The 16,015-nt window shown below is 50.0% G+C and overlaps 5 protein-coding genes across 5 annotated transcripts; 4 read left to right on the top strand and 1 right to left on the bottom strand.

Annotated features, from left to right (window-relative positions):
• Positions 1-4,036: 4,036 nt before the first annotated feature.
• Positions 4,037-8,522, top strand: J7337_000221 (uncharacterized protein; the record flags this gene model as incomplete). Its single annotated transcript, XM_044817984.1, has 2 exons — positions 4,037-6,537; positions 6,617-8,522. 2 exons carry the CDS (start codon positions 4,037-4,039, stop codon positions 8,520-8,522), a joined length of 4,407 nt encoding a protein of 1,468 aa, XP_044685686.1.
• A 927-nt stretch (positions 8,523-9,449) lies between these two features.
• J7337_000220 (uncharacterized protein) lies at positions 9,450-11,016 on the top strand (the record flags this gene model as incomplete). The annotated part of the gene is made up of 2 exons (XM_044817983.1): positions 9,450-10,085; positions 10,135-11,016. 2 exons carry the CDS (start codon positions 9,450-9,452, stop codon positions 11,014-11,016), a joined length of 1,518 nt encoding a protein of 505 aa, XP_044685685.1.
• Positions 11,017-11,483: 467 nt separating this feature from the next.
• Positions 11,484-11,978, top strand: J7337_000219 (uncharacterized protein; the record flags this gene model as incomplete). Its single annotated transcript, XM_044817982.1, has 3 exons — positions 11,484-11,773; positions 11,821-11,869; positions 11,895-11,978. 3 exons carry the CDS (start codon positions 11,484-11,486, stop codon positions 11,976-11,978), a joined length of 423 nt encoding a protein of 140 aa, XP_044685684.1.
• A 1,377-nt stretch (positions 11,979-13,355) lies between these two features.
• J7337_000218 (uncharacterized protein) lies at positions 13,356-14,279 on the top strand (the record flags this gene model as incomplete). Its single annotated transcript, XM_044817981.1, has 3 exons — positions 13,356-13,442; positions 13,501-13,638; positions 13,689-14,279. 3 exons carry the CDS (start codon positions 13,356-13,358, stop codon positions 14,277-14,279), a joined length of 816 nt encoding a protein of 271 aa, XP_044685683.1.
• Positions 14,280-14,395: 116 nt separating this feature from the next.
• On the bottom strand, positions 14,396-15,384 carry J7337_000217 (uncharacterized protein; the record flags this gene model as incomplete). The annotated part of the gene is made up of 3 exons (XM_044817980.1): positions 14,396-14,752; positions 14,795-15,199; positions 15,265-15,384. The coding sequence occupies 3 exons, from the start codon at positions 15,382-15,384 to the stop codon at positions 14,396-14,398; spliced, it is 882 nt and encodes a 293-aa protein (XP_044685682.1).
• Positions 15,385-16,015: the final 631 nt, after the last annotated feature.

Below are 16,015 nucleotides of genomic sequence, written 5' to 3'. Positions count from 1 at the left end.
TCCTTCCCCCTGAATTGGCGCTGAGCCAACGCCGTAGGACATGTCTCACTCGAGATAGTCCATGTCACTCAAGATTTGAAGCCGGGGGTGACAATGAGGCCGGGTTATGTTGAAGGTTGAGGATTTCGAACGTCATGGAACGTGAAGTCGAGGCACGTTGTTGAGAGACGGGCAACTATTGGCTGGCGAGTGGCATGCACATCTCTGTGGCATTGACTTTGGCGAGATAAAAAAGAGTCTGGCTAAAAGATGGGGTATACCTGCGACTTCGATAATTGGACAATCGAGGTAGGGATGGTCGGGGCAGGGCATATTTCATGGATGGATTTCATGTGTCTTGATAGTTGTTGTTGGTGTTGGTGTAAGAGACCCAAGAGCCACTTTGGCGGGATGGGACGTGCCGCCATCGTGTAAGCTACAGTAGCTCAACGAGATGATACGACCAGGAACAGCGTCCCCTCCATGATATGAGAAAAACCCTTCATCATTCATGCGTTTCGGGAAACTGTAAATTTGTCCGGGCCACCGGGGAGGTCTGATAGCAAAAGTCTCATTTACCCGGAGCGATATAGGGTAAGGTCTAACCATTGATGTTTCAGTGCACGCCTCTTTCGGATCAAGGGCTCGAAACAAATTCCACCGATTAAATGTTGCAGAACAAACATCCATGGCTTCATGCAAGTAGTTGCACCGTCGGCGGCCGCAGTCATATGTGAACTCGGCTCTTTTGTCTTCTTTCTTGCGGCTGATGCATGGTATTAGCGGGGATATCTCGACAACGATCCAACGTCTAACAACACGCCCCAAGGACATAAGCTAAGCGCACAATTGCAACAATAGAAGAAAGAAATAGCGTCTCGTGCAATACACCCTACTCTGCAATGAGCATTCGGTAAGGACTCGAAAATGAAGCGTTCCAAGGTGGGTTATTCACGTTTCCTGGATGTCATCTCAGGGGAATATGATCAAGCTCAAACAAAAAAAGAAAACCATAATACGCCAAAGGGGGTATGGGCGGCAGGGCTGGGGCCATTCAACAGAGTTGCTGAGAAAACGTGTCTCGGGGATTTCATTGTGTCATCGGAGATTGATGAGCTGGCTATGATGATGATGATGAATGATGGAATGAGGAAGCTCTGTGCTCTGGGGGGCCAGCGACTGAAAAGACCGGACGTGGCAAGACGACACCAGACTCTTCATCTACTGGCCAAAGCCATCATGTTGTGTAATGGATAATAAAAATGTAAATTGTAAGCCGCAGACCGAGTCTTTGGTCTGAACCAACCAAACCATGCAGATGTCAATGTCTTGTGCGTTGGGGTCTCAGTTTAGAGAATCTGGGGTTATGATCAGCGCATAAATGCAATCGGAATCGCACTGTCGGCACAACTGACCTGACCTGATATCAACAACACCCATCATGGATGCATTGCGAAGATGTCATGATCTTGGCCAGGTTTGAAGCATCACATGACACCCTTCTGGATTCCCACCAAACGGAGCCCCGCACTAAGGGACACCATTTGATAGATGCATTGATGGAGGGTGAACGATACGATACGTGTGCGATGATGGGAGAGTATGACCAGATTTGTTGATGATGGGCAGTTAGTTAAGCCTGTGATATGCGATTCACATGCAATGAGAGCTGTGACATTGATTCTGAGAACTCAAGTGAGCACTGTAACGCCGTTGACTTACAACCTCCACAATATCAGCATGGTAACCTCCTGAGAACAGAACCTAGCCAGCCAACAAGGACCTGCATACGCCATGTTCGACTAGGAATCCAAATCAAAAGAATCCGAAACCTTAGCCACGCCACTTCTCTCTATCTCAACCTCGACCATTGTCCTTCACCTTTTGCTGTCATGGGATACCCTAGTCTCTTCAGTGTAGCCTCGTTGGGGATCCAAAGCATTCAGCAGCCGCATCGAAAGAGAGATGAAGCATCCAATCATGAAAGCCAATTGCTAACAGAAACCATCAAATGTCACGAACTAAACGTGGGTCTCCCTTGCGGTTTGCATAGCCGAGAATGAAAGGGTGAACGTGACCAAAGCGAAAGAAAAATCAAAGAAATGACCCAAGAATGACCCAGTGATGATCCCTGCCCGTGAAACGCAGCAGAGGTTCCGCCAAGCGGCCGACAAAATACGTCAGCCTTGGCTGAAAGTTTGCAACTCTAACTTTGAACCCGAGGACAAACAATTCAGAAGTTCAGAGACATGCATTCTGAAGATATACGATGAGGAACACTTGGATAGGCGTCTTATCAGCCATTGACTTCTACCAGACAGCACAGCTTCCTCAAAGGCCACAGGCTTGATGCAGTTTTATTTCCTCACCCTCAAGCGGCAGGGTTAGATGAAAAACCTCCACTTTCTGGCAGCAACGGCGCAGCGGGGCTTCTGAATAATTGCCTAAAGCATCGTGAGCCTGCCCAATGGTTATTCAAGCTGGATCCATGATGATAAGGACATGCATGGGGGATCTGACGCTTCACGCATATCTGCGGAGTGTCCTTTTACAGCGGGACCAGCTATGATACTCTTCTAGGCACATTGCAACTTCAATTGCAAACTGCGAGTGTAAGTGTGACTTACTGAAGTGGTAGGCTATCCGTAGAGTGGTAGGAAGTATATGCAGATAACACTGGGCAATGCAGATCTGATAAGCAGAGACCGATGGTGATTTGCAGTTGATCAGACTGAGGCTTTGAGTGCTTCAAGCTGACTGAGTTGATGCATTGAATGAATGAATGTCGTTCCACAAATCTCATCAGAGTAAACAGCTGGCAATGCTTATTTTGAGGCTGACTGACATCAAGGTCCCCTAGAATTTCACCTTCGAGAAGCCCGGTTATCTCGCAATCCATCCCCATGGTACAGCAGAGATAGGGATCAATAGGAAGGGTTCAGCAAGCCACACCCCCTTCATTCCCATCTCATTCCCTTTCATCGCATTCACAGTCACAACTGAAAAAACCTTATCAGTTCTCAACACTCCCCTCCTCAACATATGCTGTGTTGCAGTTTCATTAACAACTTGGCCTCAAATCCCTTGTTTTGACCGTCTTAGATAACAATAACCAGTGTTTGAGCCTCTCAACGCTATAATCACTTTCCATCCAACCTCTCTTTCACATGGGCACCACGGATAGCTCTCCCGGTGCCGCAACACATTAATTAGTATCCACTGGGGTGACCGCCGCTGCTGGGCTTATCCAACCGCTTGGGAATTGGGTTCCTGCGATGAGCACAGACTTGGGCTGAGTTTCCCGGTGTGTGCGTATTGGTTACTAGGGCTGATCTGCTGCTGCTGCTGCTCGACCAGCAATCCCTTCATCCATACGATGTTTTAGTTGCGGTGTAGGCAGAGACATCCATACCGGGGAACGATGAAGCCAGGGCCGGAACTTGGCAATCAAAGAATTCGGCCTCCGGAAGTTTATTGAATACGGCCACTAAGAGCCCGGAACCCCGCGAAATGGGACAGTGATGGGCTGGGAATGGACTGGATTGCATTGACGTCTGGCTTGACCTGAAAAAAAGTATCCGGGTCACCTTGACTTTGATCAAGTCACCCCGCCAGAGAGGCAACCCCTAGTCACTGCCAAATGCCGGGCTGGGTGCTGGGTCAGGTACTTGTCAGTCAAAAAGATACATCTTTTTTGATGGCTTGATGTTCTAGGGCACTCTCCCTAGCCTCCACTCCCTACAGTGATTGACTGACTCTGCTCTGCTGGGTTTTACTGATGGGACTGCACTGGCAGTGCCCCGCCCGGGCCATGAAGTGCCCCTCTCTCGGTCTCAGATAGCACTTTGACTTGCCTTACCGCCCCCCGAAAAAAGCCAACCTAAAGCCAGAGGCAAGCCCCCCGGCCCCGTATCTACGAATCATTCCTCCACGCCCACATCTTCTCCCATCCACATTCATCCTCACAATCTCAACTCACAACTCGCAACTCTCTCCTCCTTCTTCCTCTCTCCTAACAAACCAAGCAAAGCGTGTCGCGCCAGATGTCCTCCTCCTCATGTCCAGTCCGCATCGTCTGTCCGAAAATGCCGCACACGCCGTTCAGGTGAGCGAGCCAGAGCAATGTATCCGTACCGGTACCTGTTCCAGTTCTGCGCCTGTCCCTGAGGCCCTGCCAGATACTTCTGCGACAGGCCATGGCGCTGGTGCAGGCATAGCCATAGCCGTAGGCGCGGGCGCCGGACAAGATAGCAGTGTCGCTGGCCCTAATCATGATTATGATGATGTTGATGATACCCATCAAGGGCACCTTGACCAATCCCCCGCTGTCGCCCTCGCTGATGCTGTCGCTGCTGATCCCGCAGCCGACAACACTACTCCCACTCCCTCTTCCATCTCTCCCTCCCTACCGCCACCCTCTGCAGACAAGGTGCCCAACAACGTGCCTGATTCTGTTCCTGATTCTGATTACGTGCCCCGTGGTGATCCCAATGCCAGGGACACTCCAGACCAGGCCGATACCCTCCCCATCGGCGCTGCTCTTGGCCCTGCCTCTGCCTCTGCCTCTGCCTCAGCCTCTACTGCCAGTAATAAGAAGGCCCGTGGCCCCGGTCCCCTACCGAGGCAGACCGGTCCTTCCCTGCTGACCCAAGCCTTGGCTTCCGCGAGAGGTATCACCAATGTCAAATCTCCCAAATCCTTCTCTCCTACATCTACTCCTCCTAGAACTTCGCCCTCTCCCGCAACTCTTACAAATACACCTATTGCCGCTCGACAGTCTAACCTAGACAAGACCGTCCCATCTTCTGCGACCTCCTCGACTCCAACTACTCCCACTGCGCAGTCCAGTCTTTACTCCTTGACAGGACCACCAACCGCACCAGCGAGCCTCGCTTCCCAACACGATCGCGATAGCGCCTCAAACCCCTTCGAATCTTCTTATCACAATGTTCCAGCTCAGCGCACCGCTCCTAGGCCGTTAGCTAGAGCCACTTCCGAATCTATCAATATGGGAGCGTCTACTACTGTTACAACGATGACGTCGCTCGTCCCTCGGGAGGCGGCGAGCGTCCCATCGACTTTCAGCCATTCAACTCTCGCTACCACACTTCGAGGTGCTCTTGATCATCGTGAACCGATTGACATGCCCCGTGGCAAGGCATCGACATCTTTGGATCTCGATAGACAATCTGTTGACTATTACCAACCTCAAACTACAAGCTACACATCGGCCCTTATAGACCGACCCGTCCCCCCCGATACTCGCACAGGAAACAAGACACTGCCTTCGGCGACGCGAAAGGAGGATGCGAAACCCGTTCCGCAGAGGCCGATACAGTGGGCAAAGATGCCGCCCCATTGGAGTGGCAACGGCGCTGAAAAAACCGAAAAGATATGGTCCATTGGTTCTGTGGAAGGACAAGAAGAGGACGGCTTAGTTGAGAAGTCTGTGACTGAAGCAATGGCTGGCCTGGAGCATAATGCTCGTAGCCGCAAGTCTAGCTACAGCCTACGATTCTTCAAAGAAGGTTTGCCACCAGAGGATAAGCCACGTCGCAAGGATACAAAACAAACGGCGAAAGAAAAATTGGCACCTCTTGAAGAGGACCATCAAAATGGCATGCGCGAAGCTTCTCAACCGACAACCTCTGACAAAGAGCCAACAGCCGTTCGCACTCGCCAGGAAGACCGAAAAGGTTCTTTTTTCACCTCGGATTCGCTCGATGAGCAGCCTGTTCTGAGCACATCTCCTAGCGAGGATTATTTTTCCATTCCAGTCAATGGCTCCATCAAATCTGAAGACAAGGCGCTGTTGCAAGTGCAGCAGCCAGTCTCCCAGGCCAAAGATGGAAACGAACAGGTGGAGTCGGCCAAAGCTGTGGGGCCGATCCCGGTCGCCAATACCGAGGCCGCCTGTGAAGCCGAAATTGTGGAGTCCAGACGGGACTCGGCGGGCAGCGCTCATACTGATGTCGGATCTCGCGATGATGGAGAAGCCGAAGAATCTGGGGAAGAAAAGATCTCATCTGCCGTCTTTTTGCCCCACCAAGAGCTCCAAGATCCTTGTGTAAGTGAACCACAGGACCGCATTGCGGCCCGTAGTATTCGCGTGCGGTCTCTATCGCAAAGTAATCAGCGCCCGTGGCTTGTGAAGGCCGATGAGCCAGAGTCAGAAGCCATCCATGAGAAGGATGAACCTCCTTATGGAATTTCCCGTCACTCTTCTCGTGAGAAGCTTACCTTGAAACGCGGTGACCTCATCCCTCAACAAGGTGAAGAGGGAGCCGTTATTGAGGAGGAAATCACAGTGACAACTGATTCTCATAAACAACCGCAAATCGTGAGCCAGTATGAAGACCATGTCCATGATCATCAGCATGACCCTCAAGAGCCTCTGGAGGCGATTGAGCTCATTCCGTATAAACATCAAGTTGGTGGACACACCACCCTCTGGAGATTCTCTCGAAGGGCTGTCTGTAAGCAACTCAACAATAGGGAAAATGAGTTTTACGAGACTATAGAGAGATATCATCGTGATCTGTTGCCTTTCCTTCCTCGGTACGTCTGATCGAATTGTGTTTAGCGACCCTTTGAGCCTGGACTATCGAGATCGTGCTGAAATGCTAACTTCTGACAGCTATATTGGTGTATTGAATGTCACCTTCCAAAAACAGGCTCGCCGAAAGAGCACGTCCAAGAAAGACGAGGCGGCAGCAGCCGAGCGCAAGAAGGCCCAGGAAAAACTTGAGTCTAGTAGAAACGAACTAGAACAGAACGAGGGCCAGGACGCCATTAAAGTCGAGAAACCGACAGGCAGAGTTATTAGCCAGTCTCTCGCCAACAGCAACATTCCTGTCCCAACGGTCACTTTTGACGACAACAGGCACATCCTCCCCCGAAACCTTCTCCAGCCAGTGCCTTTGCCAAGAGAATACCGACGACAAAGTATCTCAACTTCCACTGTATCCAATCCGTCCGTGCCATCTTCCGGAACATCGAGCAGACCGCCCCTGGATGAGCGACCCAATAGTTGGGGCGCAACCATGGTCAACAAGAGGTTGAGAAACGAGGTTTTCAACGACGCTTTCTTGAAAGAACCTGTCAAGATTCATCGACATCGCCGACCACACCAGCGATCAATTCCACGTCCTACTTTGCAACGTCTCTTACGATCCACCAATTCCGACCCTGCTTTGATCAAAAGTAACTCCCCGTTCATCAACGGCCACGATGAAGCAAACGACTACCCTCAGGAACGAAAGATTGCGCATCACTACTCACACAGTGATCTCGGACCTGGCATGGATGAATACGTTCAGTCTGAGCCTGAGCAGGCTCCCGAAGAAGTTAAAGATGTGACTGGAACAAGCGCTCCAGAGCCGGAAACTCTGAAGGAAAACCCTCTCGCAGCGAAGAAGAAGCGCAGGTACTCTGCTGGCGGTCTTCGACGGAAACCTGAGGATGTTAGAGAATCCAGGGGAGATTTGAAGTACTTTGAGGAGGCTGATGATGCTGGGTATAAAGGAGACAACGAAGATAAGCCCAAACGACACTCAAAGACACATTCTGCGAATGGACACCATCATCATGACACAAATGGCGCCCACCATCATACACAGTACCTGGAGCATTTACGCCCTGAAGATGAGTTTGCCATTGAGTCGGCTGATCCCACCCCGGCCATGGAAGAGACCGCCCATGAGTTCACCAAGATTCCTAGGCCAGTCAACCCGAAAGAGGCAAAGACTCAAAAGGATCGAGTCGAATACTTCTTGCTCTTAGAGGACCTTACCTCAGGGATGAAGAGACCCTGTATGATGGACCTGAAGATGGGAACTCGACAGTATGGCGTCGAGGCTACTCCAAAGAAGCAAAAGTCGCAAACTGAGAAGTGTCGAAACACAACATCAGCTGAACTAGGCGTTCGAATCTGCGGATTACAAGTATGGAACGCTGCGAAGGAAACATATGACTTTCAGGATAAGTACTATGGCCGTAAACTGAAAGCTGGGGACGAGTTCCAAGGCGCATTGCAAAAGTTTCTATACAACGGTGTCGACCTGCATAGTATTCTGCGACACATTCCAGTTGTGCTCAAGAAGCTTGGGCAACTCGAGCAAATTGTGAGCAAGCTGAACGGTTACCGTTTCTACGCTGCAAGCTTGCTCATGTTTTATGACGGCGATACGTCCGAAGACGCGGACAACGAAACGATGTACGAGTCTACCACGGACTGTGCAACAGATACAGAGGAAACTTCGCGAAAGAAGGCGAAGAACAAGAGGGAGATTGATTTCAAGATTGCGGATTTCGCCAACAGTGTCACGCCCTTTGATAAGATTGACGACAAGCCTTGCCCTCCACAGCACCCTGATCAACCTGATGGTGGATTTCTCAAGGGCTTACGTAGTCTGAGGAGATATTTCCTCCAGATTCAAAGGGACGTGAGACAGGAGCTGGGACTTGATCCTTATGGTAGATTCTCGCATCACACGGACTATGCCGGAGATCTTGATGCAGAGAATGGGATGGTCAGTCTTTAGATGGCCTTATTAAGGATGGTGGTGTACGTTTGAGACGAAGTGTCTGATACCCATTACTTCTTTTCAGTTTGGACGGTTTTACAAATGGATTTTTGCTTTTGCTTTTGCTTTTGCTCTTGCTTTCGCTGGAGTTTGGTTTGTTTTTCTTGGCACTTTTGCTTTCCTCTTTCATGGCCAACTTCTCTCCCACGGAGGGACCCTGGAGTTCACAGGAATTATCACCATGGCGGTATGGAACTGGAACAAAACCCAAAGGGTAGAAGAAACAGGACTTATGTCTTATGACATGTTGAATTCAACTCAAAACATACCCTGCATCGGTTATGGCGCAACAGCAAACAGGAAAGGAGGGGGGCCGGAGCTGGAGTTTGAAAAGCCCGTTTTTATTGTCGACTCTTTGTTTCACTTGGGCTGGAAGTGAGCGATGGATCGAGGAGGATGGAATGGCAGCAGCTCTGGTTTCGCTGCGGGAAGTGCTTGGTTTTGGATTTCTTGACGTGCAGTTTCGTTGGAGTTGGGGATGGGGAACGAAAACCAGAATGATGATGGTGTTTTTTTTTGTTTGGCGATCTGCTTGTACCTTGACGGCAGTGAAACGGGCATATCCTGGAGGTTTCGGCAAGGTAGCTCCTAGACGTTAGAGAAAATGCAAGCTAAAGGTCGTTGGTTCATAATCTGTACTCCGTACTGAGGTCTGAAATCTTGGTCTCGTATCTAAACAAGTGAACATATCTGCAAGACTAAGTTAGCGTCGCAACTGGTTCCTGCGAGATACCTGTTAGCTAACAACAACCCTGTCCAGCCTACCATTTGTGGTTGGATGCATCGTAAAATGCTACTATACATGCCGATTGTTCCTGTGACAGCTATATATTCTCTCCATAGTAATTCAGCGCATTCATCTGACCGTAAATCTCACCAGCAAACATGGGTTCCATTATATCGACGCTTAAATCAACGGCATCAGCCATATCAGCTGGTCTGAGGACTGTTCTGACGCTTCACAGGCAATTCTCATCTCTTCTTGAACGCGCGTCCTCAGAGCCAGGATTTCCCGTGCCAGAGCCCACAAAGTCATACTGGCTCGACGACCCGCCATTCCCAGCACTATGCGACATCCAAGATGACAAGCTTCCCTCCGAAGTAGACATCGTCGTCATCGGCAGCGGCATCACAGGCGCAGCTGTAACGAAATCTCTGCTAGAGCTGTCCAACTCTGGTCTAAGAGTTGTAGTCTGTGAAGCAAGACAGCTATGCAGCGGTGCAACGGGTAGAAATGGCGGGCATATTAAGAGTGCGCCATATGATGAATTCGCCATGTTCAAGTCAAAATTGGGACCGGAGAATGCGAGGAGGATCGTGAGGTTTAAGAGAAGACATTTGGAGATGATGAAGCAGCTGGGGAAGGGGATTGAAGTAGCTGAGGTTAGAGAGGTTGAGACTGTGGATGTCTATGTTGAGAGGGAGGATTTTGGAAAGGCGAAGAAGCAGGTTGAGGATATTAGGCAGTGGATGCCTGAGGAGAAGCATCGGGTTTGGGAGGCGGAGGAGGCGAGAAAGGAGGTGAGTTCTATTCAGATGGAGATTATGAATGAAGGACTAATGAGGACAGTTTGGTTTGAATGAGCTTGTTGTGGGAGCTGTGACTTACACGGCTGGTGCACTGTGGCCATATCGTCTTGTCACGAGTGTGTGGAACGATTTACTCGGGAGATTCCCTGGGCTGAGTATCAACACTCATACACCCGTTGAAAAGGTATCACATAACCCAGATGGATCATATACAGTTACAACACCGCGTGGAGTTATCAAGGCGAAGCACGTTGTCCACACAACGAATGCTCATGCCGGACAACTCCTACCTCCAGTAAGGGGCTGTGTCGTCGGTGCCATCGCACACATGAGCGCTCAACGACCAGGATCTTCATTCCCCCCAACCCAAGGAAACCGCTCATGGTCTGTGATCTACGGCCCAGGCTTCGACTACATAACCCAACGCCCAGATCGACCAGATGGAACAGCCGGTGATCTAATGATAGGAGGAGGTTTCTTCCGCAGCAAGGACGACGGTCTCGATCAAGTTGGAATCTGGGACGATAGCAAGAACCACGCCCTTCCGCTAATGCACATCCGCGGCGTGATGCCTTCGGTTTATGAACCAAACTGGGGCACCGGAAGCAGTCTTATCAAAGCCTGGACTGGAATTTTAGGGTTCACGGGTGATTTGATGCCCCTTGTTGGACGAGCCCCTGGATCAAAAGGGTCAGGGGAGTGGATGGCCGCTGGGTTCTGTGGCGAGGGGATGGTGTATGCTTGGCTTTGTGGGACGGCGTTGGCGGTGATGATTCTTGGTAGGGAGGGGGAGAAGTTGGGAGAGGGTGTTGGAAGGCCGGGGGGACGGTTGGACGAGTGGTTTCCAGGGGATTTGCTGGGGGTTGATAAGGAGAGGTTGAGGAGGGCTTATATTGCTAATGCGGCCGAGTTTTTTGAGTAGATGATGAAGCAATGATACATGGATGACTTACTGGTTCAGCTGAGATTCTGGTCTGTGGCGTGGTGTTAAGTGAAGAGTTGACGGCTGTCTGCCAGTGCAAGCTAAGGCTGCATGCATCACCACTTTCATCTCACGTGTGATTGACATACTTCACTTCTTATTAATGCACATCTTCATTTATTAATACTGCCTCTTTCTTTCGTTTCCTTCTCTTCATCTTCACCTTCACTCTTTTCCAAGCGTTGCAACTCCATCCTTTTTGAAAGCCAAACCGCAGCAACTCCATTCCTCCTCATTCCAATGTCACTCCTCAACATGATGCCCCAAGAGCGTATCGACTCATGGCGTCAACGCGTTCCAAGCCGTATGGACCGCGACGATCCCTTCGAAGGAGACCACTTCGACGAACGTCCCTCCACACGCCTCGTATACCTCCCTTGACAATCTTCCTCTCGGCATTACTAACCATGCCTCAACAGACTTTTCGTGATGTTTCGCCTCCAGAGGCTAGACCTTCTACGCGCCTGGGATTCTTCCGCGCTGCTACGCCTATGTTCGGGCGTAGTTCTACACCTTCTTCTACTCGACCTGCTTCAAGCATGATGCAACAACGTGCGGAGGGGAAGCGAAGAAGCTTGTTGAGCTTGCTTACTCGCAAGAGGAAGAGAAAGGAGCCGGAGGAGATTCCGAGGGATCCTGTCCGTTTGAACTTTTTGTTTGTTGGGAGTAAAGCAGCTGGTCAGACGTCTTTGCTATTGTGAGTTTCCAGAGGTTTGCGTTATTGTATATGCTAATATTGGATAGTCGATCTCGCTATGGTTACTTTCCTGATGTGAGTCTACCATTTACGCAGGTGAGTTCATGCTGACATCTAATAGTCGAGTGCCTTTTCTCGTCCTTTGTATGAGACCTACGTCAACGAACGAATCTACCACAACCAGCCTGTGCGCATGGAGCTGTAGGACACCTCTGGCGTACCAGACCTAAACGTCGTCGAAAAGTTGACCTACATCGAATGGGACGCCGTTTTTCTCTGCTTCGACATCTCGGATAAGATATCCATGTACACAATCATCCAATGGGTAAGCTCAGCATTGCACTGTTCACGGTATAAGACTAACTGAGTAGTGGCATCACGCTTCGAGCCAAGGCTTCACCAAATCCGCGAGCTTTGCGCCACTGCTGTACCTCGTCGGTTTAAAGAAAGATTTGCGGGACCAGTGCTTTTTGGAAGACCATCAAACTGGTTCTGCGTTCTCGTCTTCTGGACTGTTGGCGTATCCGACTTGCTGCATCTGCTCATCAGAGGTAGATTCCCCAATTTCTTTAGGTACCATGAATTATGTTCTGACGTATTTAGGCAACCTGGCAGGCTACTCGGATTGGAGCACACAAATACATCGAATGCTCAGCTGCGACTGGTGAAGGGATGAAGGAGGTCATCGATGACTCGGGGAGAGAGGCAATGAGAAGACTGGTGGGGCAAGTGCCTGAGGATGAGGTGGTCCCCAAGAAGAAACGTCGTTTCTTCTGAAGTGTTTGAGTACTGGGTTGTGTTCCGACTGTCGAGTGACAGTTGGATTCTTGCTTGCTTTGTTGGATGAGGGCTGTACTGAGGAGAAGGTTGTAATGAGGGATGCACATCTGGCCTCAAGAGTTTTGGGCGGGAGTCTTTTCTTTTTCGAAGCAGAGGCTAACAGTTATTCTGGAAAAGATGTGCTCTGGAATTACACTGGCTTATAAGATGAAGGGATGTAGTTCAGCGAGATCGAAACTTGAATGGTTGATCCAGGGTAGTTCAATTCAATGGTGTAAGTCAGTTCAACAACTTCATGAGTCTAGTCCTTGCAGTAGTGACGGCTATAGATTTTATTCTGAGGCCATGACAGAGCCTGTATGCCTATATTGGGGCCGATAAATTTATTTCTGTTTGGCACACCCATATGCGTTTTGTGAAATACACACCTCAGTCTGTTCTATCAGATGGGCAGCAGTCGGGTCTACGCTGCCAGTGGCACAAGTAAATTCCACTCGTCAACTTGACCACCTCAAAAAGTGCCAGTGCCAGTTGCACGACAATCAAAAAACAGCGAAAACGAAGTCCGTTCGTTCATTGATGCTCCTAAGTTCTTTCTCCTTTTTAGAAAATTTATTTTGGTCTCTTGATTCAACGCCTACATGAGTTTGGACTCGTCGCGAAAATATCTAAAAGGCCCACCTGTCAAGATCAACCTCAACCTCTCACATCACCATACGAACACAGGGACATCAATCTACTATCAAGAGTGCTCAACGCAAACATGGTGATGCTTATCGTCGCCGCAGGCGTAGGGCTTGCGATGGGCTCACTTGCCGCGCCCCGACCGCTCGTGGCCTTTCTCTCTGCCATGTCCATCTACTTCGTCACCCTTCTCATTGTATTCTCTGTAAGCCAAATCTCACAACCGAGACCAAATCTCACACTCCAATACTGACAAAACCAAGGCTCTTCATATCCGACTTGTCAAACGTCGCCGCAGAACAGTGAGCAGAGAACTGTCTTCTCTTAACCAACGTCGCACTCCTTTCGACTACCGCTGCTTTATTATGGGCTCTGGGGGACACACGAAGGAATTACTCATGGTAAGTTTCCCCTGTCTCACGACGGTCTAAACCCAGCTCACGCTCCCTAGATGATGGATGATGGCTTCTGCAATTTTGATGGGTTTCACCGACGATACTTGATCTCTTCTGGAGATACCATGTCGCAGGATCATCTTGAAGATTACGAAGCAGACCTGAAGACACTGTGTGCTGCTGAAGGCACAAACCCAGGGGCATACGACGTTTTCACCGTCACTCGTGCGCGCCGTGTTCACCAATCACTCCTGACTACCCCTTTCACGGCCTTTCTCAGCATGGTCAGCATCTTCCCGGCTCTCTTGACTCCGCCACCCAAGATTGATGGTGCCGAGCTCGCATATCCTACCTGTATCTACTCCAACGGACCCGCGACTGGCTTCTTTGTCGGCCTGGCAGTGCATCTTCTCAAGCTACTGGGCAGGGTACCTGAGAACTCAATGCACTTCATCTACATTGAGTCCTGGGCTCGTATCAGCACCTTGAGCCTCACGGGCAAACTCTTTTACTACACTGGCATCGCGGACGTTTTGGTGCAGCACCAAGAAGTTGCTGATAAGTATGGGCTTAGAAACTGTGGTGAGATGGTCTTCAACGCTAGACGACCGGATGTCTCATCGACAGATGATAAAATGATGGGTTGAGATCCCAATCCAAGAATCTCTTGGAATATGCGTTTCTGCTTTTGATACATAGACAATAAAGGTTACATGGTTTGTGTACATGACGGGTATCATCCGCCCTCCCTGACATAATGCTATCAAGGTGATTTCTTGCCCTCCGCAGCCTCAGCCTTTTCCTCAGGCTCTGCATCTTCTGCGACATCCTCCTCCACGTCTTCAAGACCAAAGTCCTCAATCTCGGAGTTGCGGCTCGCCTCTTGTCGCTCCGTCTCCTTCCCAGCCCAGATCTTCCAGTTCTCAAACTCTCGGTCCTCGAGATGGTGCGAAACATCAATGCGGGACTTGCCAAAGTAGGCGCCCACGTGCTTGGCTTCCTCGAGGGCCACTCGCTTCTCGATCTCCTCTTCTTGACGTAGACGGTAGAATTCGCGGCGTGTTATATCGTATGCCTTTTGCTTCTCGAGTTTCTCGTTCTCCATCAACCATAATTGCCGCTGAGCGACACTAGAAGAATGTTAGCTTGATCCCCATCAGACCACAGGATCCAGAGAAACTTGCCATTCACCCGTCAAGGGAATATTAGGCTGTCTCAAACCCTTGCTCCAATCGCAGTGCTGGTAATCCTTTCCGTCCGACTCAAGAATAACACGAGGTCTCGCCAACTCCCAAGGATGATCTCGATAGAACGTCGCCCGCAGCCTATCCTCAATGTACAATATCTCTTGAGGTCGATAGAGGTTCTTTGGCTTTGTCACTCTGGATTTCGGGCCCCTTATGCGGGGGGTGACGTTTCGAACGAGAGTCTCGGCTGGAGGGACGGATTGCATGATGTTGTACCATGGCGGCGTGGGGATGGATTTGCCGCCGAGGACGGTGTGGTTGAGCTCTTCGGTGACTGTTTGTAGGACCCTTGCGGGTCGGATCTGTCTGCCTCCCATGGTCTATTCGGCGGTGATGTCAGTAGAGATTCAATTGGGTATGGGGATATTAATGGAGGCGGCCTTACGGTATCAATTGACGCTCTGATTGGGAGTAATGCCACGCGGGACCTGGCTTGAGCCGCAATGTCGTGGTGGTGAGTGGAAATTTTGGAGATGCATCGGTAAATCTTAACGCCGGGTGGCATGTTGACAATAAAGGCTAGACACTGAATCCAGCAGAACCAAGTAAATACTCAGATATTACTTTTCAGACAGAACATTCAACAGTGTTTGCGCCAATCTATAATAAAATAAAGCGTGGTGCTATCTAAAGTGAATTATTTGTTTTGTGCATTCAAGAAATCTCTTACTTTTCTTTGCCTTATCTCTTTACATCTTGTATGTCACAGCGCGGCTTTTATTTTCACCCTCCATCTGGGGTATCTCCCCATAGCTCAGCGCGAATGACAGTGCAGCAAAAAACCATCTCGAACGAGGTCCCACTTACAAGAACAAGCCTCTCGTCTCAACTTCCGCTGGCATTAGCTCTTCCTGAGAGAGATTGCCGATCTGATTTCTTTCTCAGCGCCATTTCCCGTGTTCATCCTACAGTTCGAGACAAAATAACGCTTCGGCTACGAATCAGAAGTCGCAGCATCATGAGGAGGAGCTCATGAAAGTCTCTAGTCGATTAGACGGCTCCCTCTGTGCGGTGCTTTCGAACCGACCGTCGGCCAGTTTTGGGGTTACTACCACAAGGAGGAGTCTCTGTACTGTGAGAGAGGCTGGAAAAGAGACACAGAGAAGAAGATTGAACTCGAGACCCCCTTCCTCTTG

Source organism: Fusarium musae, chromosome 1 (assembly GCF_019915245.1).
Source record: "Fusarium musae strain F31 chromosome 1, whole genome shotgun sequence".
Taxonomy (NCBI): domain Eukaryota; kingdom Fungi; phylum Ascomycota; class Sordariomycetes; order Hypocreales; family Nectriaceae; genus Fusarium; species Fusarium musae.
Note: the sequence above shows the minus strand (reverse complement) of the source record. Positions and strands in the feature narration are given on the sequence as shown.